The sequence below is a fragment of the Ammospiza caudacuta genome, chromosome 2 (assembly GCF_027887145.1).
Source record: "Ammospiza caudacuta isolate bAmmCau1 chromosome 2, bAmmCau1.pri, whole genome shotgun sequence".
NCBI lineage: Eukaryota > Metazoa > Chordata > Aves > Passeriformes > Passerellidae > Ammospiza > Ammospiza caudacuta.
In genome coordinates, this window is record NC_080594.1 from 110,205,579 (window position 1) to 110,217,464 (window position 11,886).

Genomic DNA, 11,886 nt, shown 5'->3' on the forward strand with positions numbered 1-11,886 from the left:
GGTAAAGTTACAGGCAACTGAACTGATTTGTTGTCTGCTCCTCTTTCCTTGTCCATCCTCCCATCCATTCCCTCTCATGTGACAACTCAGTGAACTTTCCAGCAGAAAATTATCCCTTTTTTTGCTAGGCTATTTTTCTGCTGGATTAATGACCTCAGCTACCTCACAGACACATTCAGCAAATGTCAAAATGCAAGGCAGGGCATGTGGCTGGAAGTAGGATGGAGGGGGAAAAAGCTGTCAGACTGAGTGAGGGTGAAGTTCACTGTTTGAACAGACCTAACACTTCCCCATACTTCAGTCACTCTGATTTTATCACAATGACAGGAGTGCCTAATCAGGCACTGGACACTCTCAAATGAACAGATTAAATCCTAGCGACACAGGTAAAATATATTTATGTTTTTCTAAAGATACATCATTAGTTCTGCCTTGTCAAAAAACAATTTCTTTTAATTCCAGTGAAAATGGAAGTCTTCAGGAAAACCCTTCATTGGAGGTCACCTTCACTGGAGTTCTTGCCTGTTTGTGACATTTACTCCTTCTGAGTACCTTGTTATCCAAAAAGCTTCTTCCTTATGCAGATAGATGACACTTGTTACATTTTTTTCTTCCAGAAGGAATTTTGGAAAAATAAGCAAATTTTCAGTTCTAAGAGCTGTACAATACTGTCACGAGGCAAAATCTGCATATTTGTATCCTTGCTCTTCATCCCACCTCTGTACAATAGGGATAGCAGCAGCATGACCATGATTTGTTTTGTTCCTTCATCCCTTCCTGGCTTCTAGCATTCTTTTTATTATTTTAATCTCTGCTGAGTGCATGCTGATCCAACATGCTCTTGCACAGTGGTAAGCAAACCCAGAGCCTCCAATGGTGCTGAAGTTCTGAATGGTAAAAAAGGCAGATAATATCACCTTAGACAAATGTGAAGTGATGTATGTGAAAGAAGTAAGTACTAGTTTAGTACTGCCAGCAAACTTCATGCAAGAATCCTGTTTTCCAATTTATTTCTAGTGTATTGAATAGTGTGGGCCCATAGGCAAATGCTGCCACCATGAAAACTGTCCTTACTCTTTCTACCTTGTAATTTTTAACCTTTATTTATCCTGGGCAGTTCCTTATGTTCCTTTAAAGATTTTTCTGGTAAGGGACCTTGCTGGCTTACTTTCTGGAAACTGGGAAGATCTCCTGGATAGTTCATCTCCATGTAGTTTTCACTATCTTGCAAGCCTACAATTTTTCTGTTCTTTTCTAAGCAGCATGTTGACTATTCCTGGTAAATATTGTATTACTGGGTACTTTGTGAGCTACAGAACAGGGCAGAGTGCACTGTAGTTTTAGTCTTTTTTTGTGATCTGCGTTGCTTTGTCATTTAAAGCTGAGAAAAACACACCTCTTTTTTATTTAAATACACTGAAAAATTACAGAGAGAAAACCATACTGTACTTGTTAATGCCTAACTTGTGCACTAGCCTTATAAAAAAATGTAAATGAGACATTTAACCGACTGCTTTTACAAAACCCCACAGAAACCACTGTTCTGTATTTATTGGTGATTATGAGGCAGTGCCATGGTGTTACCAGTAACTATGGTTTGAGGCAAGTCTTAAGTTTTTAGGAAAGCTTCTAAAAACCATATTGAAAGGTATCAGTGAATTAAATACTCCAGCTTAGATAATTATCCTGTGCAAACACTTCAACATTTTTTAGCTAGAGACTGTGCCCAAACGAAGGAAACATAATTTTATTAAAAATTGCACTAACAGTTTATTTTTGCTCTGTCTTGTTTGATATAAAATTCTCAGTTTTCAACAACTAATTGAAAACATTTGAAGAGGCTGCTCTTTCAAAACTTTTCAACATTCCTCAGTTCTTATTGAAGAGTCTTCCAGATTGCCAGTTCAAATGTTTTAATTCTTCAATTCTTTAATCCATAAAATTAGAGAAAATATCTAGACAAAGGATGATCAACTGAAGGATTCCATTTATTATTGCTGCTTCCTTTGTTAGCTTTGATAAACGTTCTCATCAACTTTTCTTAAAATTCCTCTCAGGCCACACAAGCAGCACATAACATACATCCAGAACACCTGAGGAGAAAGGTGTCCTACACTAGGATTTCTGTAATGAAGAGAATGCTCGTGCTGTGTGTTAAACAAAACTGTGTTGTCATTATATCTGTTTTGCCTTTTAATATATAGGAGAGAGGATTGATCTACTTAACCCTCTTCAGCAAATGCTGTAGTATCAGTGTTTTACCCTCAGAGGGTATCGGAGCATTTCTGTGCAATTAAATTGTAACATATATTACTCTTATTTAAGATTCTAGATGCTATGAACAAGGACTGTGGGATTCCACTAAGTCAGTTACAAGTAGATGGAGGAATGACCAGTAACAAAATCCTCATGCAACTTCAATCAGACATTCTCTGTATTCCAGTAGGTAAGATGAATTTACAGCTCCTGCTTTATTTTTAATGCTGAAAACATTAGTTTGTAATGGCTGTTGAGAGCAAATTGGGTAGCTTACTTTGTTGTTGTATCTTGATAGATATGTCAGTCTTTAGTTCTGATGTCATCAAGGGGACTTCCATTACAAATCATTATGGTCTTCCCTGTGTTTTGCTCCAGTAAAGCCATCAATGGCTGAAACAACAGCTTTAGGAGCTGCTATGGCAGCAGGAGCTGCAGAGGGTGTTGAAGTTTGGAGTCTGAATCCTGAAGATTTGACAGCAGTGACATGGGAACGATTTGAACCACAGATAAACCCAGAGGGTAAAACCTTTTTGTGTTATCTGAGTTGCAAACTTACTGTTTTTACAGATGTTGATAGGACTGGTTTTGGGTACTCTTAATTTTGGCTTTAAAAATCCTATATTAATTATTGCTTTTTATCTAGCTATCTTTCTCATCAGTTCTTAAGTGCTTGTAGAAGTGGAAAGTGTGCACTTGACATAATTAATCCCTGTGCAAGATAAATTTTTTTCATCTTTTCAATTATTTCTTTATTTTTGGTACATATTTTTGTCTTACCATTTTGATTATAATTAATTCTAAAATCTCTTACTTCAAGACAGCATTTGAAGTGTTTCTACGTAAATATCAATTGTTTAATTTTGTCCTGCTTGTAAATCTTCTTATTGGTGAACATGAAGAAAATTTCTTTAAATGAATAACTTATAATAAATAAATAATAATAAAGAAAATTTCTTTAAATAAAATTATTTATTTCTTCTTACTATGCATAACTGTGGGGTTTGGGGTGGAGTGTTTTTGTATTCAGAAAAGGATTTTATATTACTTTCTCTGTGCAAACAAATGATACTGTGCAAAACTCATATTGCCAGATCTGGTTCTTAAATATTTGTGGTTGTATTCCTATGCATTGAGAGGCTTTTCTGTTTTCTGATTTCTTAATTTCAGAAAGTGAATATCGCTATGCCAGGTGGAAGAAAGCTGTGATGAAGTCTATGGGATGGGAGGCATCTGACAGTACAGATGGTAAACCAAAAATTAATGCAGGTCAAGTGTTACTAATTAGCCACTTAACCTAGGGAGCTCATCTTGCTTTTGTTGACCTTTTCTGTTCATGCCATCTCTGGACTATTATAGTGATTTAAAGGTCATTATTTAAATCCACTGTGGAAACAAAGCAGGAGAATCTGGGTCTTCCTCCCGAATAGCTGCAGGTTTTGCAGGATGGCACTGGTTTGCAAAAGAAAAAAATCTCACCTGCAAGACGAGATACAGCACAATGCTTAGAGCACAGGGACTTTGTAAACCTTCTTATACCATAACCTCATGCTGCAAAGGAGAAAAGTTCCATCCTGTGGTTTTGCTTGCTGTATCTGCCTTCATTATTTGCTGTGTAGGAAGGAGGGATTCATATCCATATTAAAATCTATTTGACCCATAGAGGGTAAGAGCAAGGAGTTATCATAAAGTAAAGAATTACACAGACCTATTGTTTACATACAGAAAGTATGAAAACACTTCTGAGGGACTGAACAAGAATTTTCTTCTGTAGTACAGGGCTTTCTCATCTGTCACGTTTGAATTAATTAAACCTGCAGTCTTCCTGTGATCTATAATTTGAATGTTTATTTTAGTACTATTTTGGGATAAGTTTTTAGTCCTGAGTAATAATATAATACATAATTTATGGGCTTTATCAATTATATTTAATTTCCCTTTTATTGGAAAAACTATTAAAATGAAAAGTATTAAGTAAAGAATCCTCAAAATTTAAACTCCCTTCACAATCCATAATCCACAGTTGGAGCCCTCAAGCTGCATGTGGCCACTTTCTTCTTGAAAGCTAAAATTTTCCTTTTGCCATCCTATATGTTGGTTTAAATATTTTACTTAACACTGTGGTTTACAAACAATTCTGCCAAGGCTATTGGGAAGGGAAACAGGTGAATTAACATGAGCAATATGATTTTCTTCAGTATTGACCTTTATGATTTAGTACCCTTACATCTAACCTGATGCTTATCTTACTAGGATAAAAAATTCTGCCTTGCACTAAATAAATCTAGATGGTTTTTCTTCGGTTTATGTGAAGAGATATGTTTATCAAAACTTAATTTAGTGATTTTTCTGGTCTAACACCTGGGGGGCAAATGTTATTTTCCTTAGTTCTTTGATACTTTAGGGCTAGGCTGGGATTGGAGAATACTAGAAATGGGCTGAACCTGGATTGTGCTGATAGTGAAATTTGGACTTGAACTCTTACAGAGAGAACCTATTTTTAATTATTATGGGGTTTATGCAAAATATTTTTTTAGTTCTTCTGCCAATGTCACTACATTTGTTACTTTTTGCTTTTCATATATATTTAACACATATGCTGCAATTTATATATATATTTCTCTTTTGATTTCCTTGACTGGAAACACCATCCCTGGATGCCATCAGGTGACAGTAGTATCTTCTCTAGTCTGCCTTTCAGTGTTTTTGTTATGAGTAGCATGCTAATGTTAATCGGAGCAAAGTACCTCTCAGGTTAGTTATTATTTGAATTAGATCACTTTAAAAACTGTCTACACTATTTTAAGTTTTGGGGTTTTTTGTATTCCATCTGTCTGTTTCTAGCAAAAATGACTGATGCTTTTTGTTGTTCATGCACACAAACGTTTGAGGGTGTGAATCAGACATAGTGTGCCTAAGGGAGCCAAGGGAATGCCATCTCAAATCCATCCTCATGTGCCATTTAATTTGTACTTGTTGGATGCACATGAAACTTTGGATTCTGTCTGTCTGTACAGATTGCACAGTTTATAAAAGGGATACAGGTTGGAGCAGCTTAGCAGAGTTATGCATTGCCTGCTTTACAGTGTTCATGGCAGATAGAATAAGGTTCCATCCTTTATCCTGCGTTTCTTCTTGCACTGTTCTTAATTATTTTGAGGACCTTGTTTAAATTAAGTGAAAACTATTTCTTCTGTCCCTGAAAGGCTTCATGCACCCATTTGATTTTTCTGACCCCTTGAAACTATTGTATTGATAGAAATCTTCATCTACTGAATCTATAAAATGTTCTTCTTGTATTTTGCTCTTGATGGATAAGTTAATTAGTTTAGTCTAAAAAGAAGAGACCCTTAAAGGCTTAACTGCAAAACCAGGAAGGGACTGTGTGCATATGCAATGAAGATGCATCTTCAACCTGTTAATGTGCAAGTTATTCTAAAAGAAATCTCTTAATGTAGATGACAGTTACTTATGCCAGAAGTAAGACATTTCATAAAGATATTCTTACAGGACGAAAAGGAAGTTTGTTTGATGATGTCATTTATTCCTTATCTCAGAATTTCATTGCAGAGATACTGTTTTACAGTATAGGCATTGCTGCTGCTCAGTAAACTTGGGGATTGTTTAGTTTTCTTTTTTTATTTTGGTTTTGGAGGGATAAGCAAGGAGGTGTTAATTAAACAGACAATTGAGGACTCTAGCATGTTCCTGTGGTGATGTGTTTGTATTTTGTTTCTACTCATTCAGCCTGAATTAACTATTCAATTTTCCTTGCATGGAAGAGATGGTTGCAGCTTGTAGGAGAACTAAAATCAAGCTAAACAAGTGCTAGGCAAAAATCATAATGAACAAATGGATTTTCAGTTATTTACTAACTCTGGAATGTATCTGTGAGTGAGAAATATCTATATTATGAAGAATAAAATAAAGCCAGCTGTGAATAAGTGGGTAAATTTTTAACAAGCTGAACAAAGTAATATGAATATAAATTCCAGGTCAGGTGCTTCACCACATAGATGGTACTTAAAATAATATGGAAAATCAATGATAAATGAACAAATAAGCAACTTAGACACTGCTCTGGTAAATATCCTTTTGCTTTTAAAAGGCTTTTTGACCAGGCGTTCCTTCTAATTCAGTGCAGAAATTCCATTTAATTAGTTTGTTACATTTTATATTTTAGTGAAACACTGTAACTCCAATGCAGTCGTCAGAGTAGTAGGTTTGAGGATTGAATTTAGGGAGGATTGAATTCATCCTTCATGTGCTGAAACAGCAGTAAGTCTCACATGGCAGCAGTGCTGATGTTGAACATGTCTCTCTAGGGCAGGGCCATGATTTTACAGCTACTGAAATGTGAAGGAAAAATCTGCTGTGCCAGAATAGAGAACACTAGCATAGCAAAACCCCATTTACAGAACTGCTAAGCTGCCTTTTCATGTGGCACCTGATGACTGAACAATACTCTGTTAATGGTATAATATCATAATATCATCAAAATCATAATCTTGTACCTTATTTTATAATCTTAATTCTTTTCTGCTGGAGAGAAATGGATGGTATTTTTCACTATTGAAGCAAGGTGCATATAACAATTGGAGTCCTTATGCTAAGATTTTTTTTAAGTTTTTCACACTTGTTTTGAAAGTGGACATCAGAGAGATTTCAATGTATTCCATAGCTGTAGATTTTTGGTTTTGTGATTTTGGGGGGTGTTTTTTGGTTTTTTTTTCGTTTTGTTTTTGCAGGGGTTGGGTAGGAGTTAACTGAAAATGATCCTATATTTTATTAGATTCAAATTTAAATAAATGCTTTTCTGGCATTTATTGCTTAAATTGGCATCTCTCAAGTGAGGTATAGTTGGGATTGGCTATATATGGGGTCTTAAGAGGCATCTGGGGTATAAAGTTGACTTTATTCTCACAAAATGAGACATCAGTGCTGTTCAGCAAAACTATATTGTCCCTGCTTAAATACCCTGTGGTTTTTTGGTTTTTTGGTTTTTTTTTTTGTAAGATTCTGGTTTTCCTTTTTAGTTTCTTTTGTTGTGATTGTTACTGCCAAATTGCATACTAATTTATATATAGGGATCACTGTGCAATTCTGCAAGATAGTTGCAATAATATTTTCCAAATTTCTGAAAGTTGAACTCATATTTAGAAGAAAATAAGCTTAAATTACCTTCTTTCATTCCTTCTACTTGTTAAAAATTTACCCATCTTAGTAGTGTGGTCTCTGCTCCCCCTACTGTACACATCCCACACACTTAAGAGCTGGCTTATCTGGTGTCACAAGACAAATCTAATTTATAATTGCAGTAGTTGAAAACAAAAGTTGGTTTTACTGAATTCCTCTTATAGCTCAGTTGTGTTATAGAGTGTTACTAATGTTTTAAAATAAGTTCTGTATTCCTAATACACACATTTTTTATTTAAGGTAAATGAGGCTACTTCGTGGACTCACCGGAGGCAGCTGATTTTTTGTTTCGGTTTGTTTTGTTGTCTGAAGAGATTCCACCGCCAACGTGATTATGCTGCTTTTGTGGTTAAATATATTCACGAATCCATCTGTCACCAGTCTCTGCATAACTTCCCTGTGTTGCACTGAAAATTCAGTCTTCAGCCCTTCATTACTCTGTTCCCTTACCCAAATCAGCTCCAACTGCACTGGAAGCCTTTGTGTGGATGATCTCACATCATCCTCTAAAATCTCTCAAGCCCTAGCTTTGTCTGAGAAAGTGGTATGACAAAACCCTGCAGTCTCTGAGGTAATGATGGCAGATGTTTAGCTGTCCTTTTCAGGAGTTTGGTACTTCATGCAACATACTTCAGAAAGTTAATGATGCACTATGGAACTTTATAAACATCCTACAATTCTTCCAGCTGCTGTGAATTACTTTTCATATGCCAGTGGTTGCCAAAGATGTTTTATTGTAGTTGCCACTGTTGTGAAACATATTCCATGGTACAAACCTTTTGAACACTAGCTCAAGATGGATCACCATAGCACACATTGCCTCTGTTTTGGCCATGAGAAGTTTGCTGCTATGGTCCACAGAGTATTGCTGAAACACACAGTTGCAAGGTTAAAAAGTTGGGTTTGGTTCTGGCACATGAAGTCACTTGGCCCATCGTAAGTATTTATGACACTAAATTCTGTAGCTGTACCTTTAAAGAGATAAGAGAAAATAGTGTTTTGGTTAAGGCCATGTTTCATCCTGTGGTTTTGGGCTAGCTTGGAAAGACAAGTTTGGTACAGCATGCTATTGACAGGACAGCTGCTTGATAACTCAGCAACTGATAACTTTTCAAACTACTCTGGACAGTGCACTTTCCTTGACCAATACTGCATATATCCTGTCATCCTGCTTAAGTGACTATTTGTTAAACTTTAGAAAGTTGAAGCTAACTTAGTTTTCATTAAAGAGGGTCCACTCCAAACTAATTATCAGTGCTTTAGTTCTTGATTTCATTTAGTATATCTCAGGGACCAAAATCTCCCTTTCAGTTTCCTTGTCCATAGTTTTAACTGCAAGTTGTTGCAAAATATGCTGGGACAATCCAAAACTCTGACTCAGTAGACTAAGTACTGGCACCTGAAATGGGCTACTGGAATTTACAGACAATGGTGACAGCTGAATCCCATCCACTTTGAAATCCTTTGTTTTCCACATGAAAGGAGTGAGGTAATAATCTTATCTTCAGCTTTCCTGTTTGTACCAACAGCATCCTAAATGCCAGCCTTATTGGTTAGGTCAAGGACAAGGTGTTCTTGTGTAGTGATGTTAGACCAGTATGGAATGGCAGCAAGGTTAAATGTGGGAACAACACAGAGAATTTCAAAGATGTGTTTAAATGCACTAGGAGTTAAAGGGAGAGGTTTTTTGTGTGCATTTGTTCTTAAAGATTTTTGTCTTCAACAAAGTTTTTCTTTGATTAGAGGCTTAGTTTTTAAAAGGATGTTATATGTCTGAAGCAATGAATTGCACAGAAGTTCAGGTCTGTACAATATAGTTAATATCAAATGCATATTAATTGCCTTTTTATTGTCAAGTGCAATGACTTTTGAAAATGTGACTTTTAACTTAGAAGATAGAGATGGAACACTTTTTTGTCCTGTGGTTGCATGTATAACTTCAGCAGAGAGAAGGGATTTTGTATACAAGTGAAAATATAACAGCATCCTTCAAATCCTGTCTCTCCTGTAAATACTAACATGTGAAGTGTGACAGCCAAAATTTCTGGTGTTTCCAGTTTGTATTGGAGAGGTGAAGAGTAAAAAAAGAATGTGATTCCATAGAAAAAATCTCATATTCCTTACCTTTACTCTGAGCTGTTTCTGATCCCACTGTACCCTGAGGAAGAGGAATGGAGCAGCTGTGGAGCACAGGGAGCAGGGGCAGCACACACCTCAACCTCTGGACTTTGGAATATGACCTCTGAGTCTTGCCAAAACCACTGAAGTGCTGGACCTGGGAACGAATAATGCTGAAGTGTGGCCTTTGCCTATGACAAATGTGGCAGGGCAAAGCTTGTACCTAACAAGTAGGAGAGGGAATTTTTGCTGCTTTTCTGACTTATCTTTTACTGGGAAACACAAGTCCTATTAATTTTTCACTGAGTAAAAATTGTTATTTTATTTTCAATTGCTGTTGCAAATGTTTTTTAAGAGTTTCACCACTGTTAACTTTCTACCAACATAGTTGAAATTTATTGTAAACTGCTTGTTGGCAGGGAGGGGACAAACTGTTAAAGTTAGCTTTTTCTGAAGCTGTGATTTATTTTTTTTTTTATGAATTACCAGTTTATAAATTCTTAATTGAGAAATGCATTAACTTGGTATTAAAGTACCATAAATTAATTGATGGAAGGTGTCCGTTTATTCTTGCGCATCATCTTTCAGACACATTGTCACTAATATTAAAATATTTATATTAGTGACAATAATTATAAAAATAATATAAAACAAGAGGCACGAGTATACACTGATTTTATGTAAAGCGGCCACTCTGAAACATGCTTTAAGTTGCTCAAATATACAGGTGAAATACATGCAATTGTGCATTCTGCTCCAGTGATGCAAGGACTCAAGGACTGGATTAGAAATCACATTTCCTCAAGTCCCTCCTTGTTCAGGAAAAAGCAGGAAAACACAAGTAAAACAACAGAAAGGAACATGGTTGTAGTACAGGTTTGATGCAGAGGTGGGGTGGGGCCAATGCACCAAACAGGTTTTGGTCTTATGCCATGGTCTGGCAATTGCTACAGATTCAAAAGCCTTTGTGAGCTGTGGGGAGAAATGTTCATGAAATAGCAAACCTTGCTGGGTGGTAGCTGGGAGCAGAAGATGCTTCTGTTATTTTACAAAAGGAGCATGGGGGATATCTGATGGGGTTTTAAAATGTTCTTTAAGTGCATTTAAAGAGTGCACCTGCTGGATTCTTACTCTTCTTACTCTGTCTCTTTGTGGCTTCCAGCTGCCTTCAACACATCCAGTGCTCCATGATTATCCAAGGCTGTGGCCTTTATCCATTGCCTTTACAAATCCTTAGTCTTTACAAATCTTTAGTCTCCTCTATGGAAATCAGTTGTGTGTGTCAGAAACAAAACACACACCAACACACACCCTGGAAACAAAAATTTAAGTTTCACATCAGCACACAAACACTTATCACTCAATATCAGGCTTCTCCCTCTGCCCCTGAGACTCCAGTGTCTTCCTTTCACACAGCAGAATTGCAGCCTTGCCCTTAGCTGCCCTGCACAGGAGCGTACTCATATTTCATGACTCATCAAGCTGGACTACTGTGAGATTGCAATTTTATTAATTTAATTAGTTTCAGAAGCTTATAAATATTTTTTTTTTCAACAAAAGCTAATACAATGTCTGTTACTGGGACTCTGTGCAGTATAAGCAAGCTTCTTAATATCCATGTCAGCATCCAAGCTCTAATCTTTCCATCTAAAGAGCCCTAGATCTCTATCAGCTCTTGGAATGCTGTGCCTTTATCAGCTGTAGCTGGGCCCACTATGATTGCTGCATGTACATGTATGGTTTTTTAATTGCTATATATATATTTTATATAAATTACTGGAATTTATGGAAGCAGTACTCATCAATCATGGAGATAAAGATGGGCAAATGAATGGCAGCCCTTTAAAGCTGGGAAGTGGCACAGGAGCACTGCTGGAATTATTTGTCCTGGGGGATCTCTGCAGGGTGGAGAAGTGGGCTGGCAGGGACCTTAGGGAGCTCTGCAAGGGGAAGTGCCAGGTCCTGCCCCAGGAGGGGCAAACCCTGGGAAGCAGCTCTGCAGGACAGGTCCTGGGGGCTCCTGGTGGACACCAAGTTGAACCCTTGTTTCCAGCAACCAGACAAAGAAGGCAAAGAGCACCTCGGGCTGGGTCAGGCAGAGCACCAGCAGCAGGCAGGGGAGGGATCCTTCACTCAGCCCTGCTCAGACACAGCTGCTGCCCACAGAACCCGTGGGTGCCCCACCCCAGAAATGTTCAGTGCCACGTTGGATGGGGCTTTGAGCAACCCGGTCTAGTGGAAAATGTCCCTGGCCATGGCAGAGCAGCCAGAACTATGTCATCTTTAGGATCCCTTCCAGCCCAAAGCATTCCATGA

At 37.3% G+C, this 11,886-nt stretch overlaps 1 protein-coding gene across 2 annotated transcripts in view; it reads left to right on the forward strand.

The window, feature by feature from the left end:
• GK (glycerol kinase) overlaps nucleotides 1–10,116 on the forward strand; it is a 34,217-nt gene extending 24,101 nt beyond the window's left edge. The window contains exons 17-21 of one of the 2 annotated variants that reach the window (XM_058800536.1): nucleotides 2,326–2,446; nucleotides 2,635–2,778; nucleotides 3,427–3,504; nucleotides 4,924–5,010; nucleotides 7,693–10,116. In XM_058800536.1, the coding sequence (XP_058656519.1) occupies nucleotides 2,326–2,446; nucleotides 2,635–2,778; nucleotides 3,427–3,504; nucleotides 4,924–5,010; nucleotides 7,693–7,700 (438 nt within the window). In that variant the 3' untranslated portion in view covers nucleotides 7,701–10,116. The remainder of the gene's footprint in view (nucleotides 1–2,325; nucleotides 2,447–2,634; nucleotides 2,779–3,426; nucleotides 3,505–4,923; nucleotides 5,011–7,692) is intronic. The other variant, XM_058800537.1, reaches the window with a different exon arrangement.
• The last annotated feature ends 1,770 nt before the right edge of the window (nucleotides 10,117–11,886 follow it).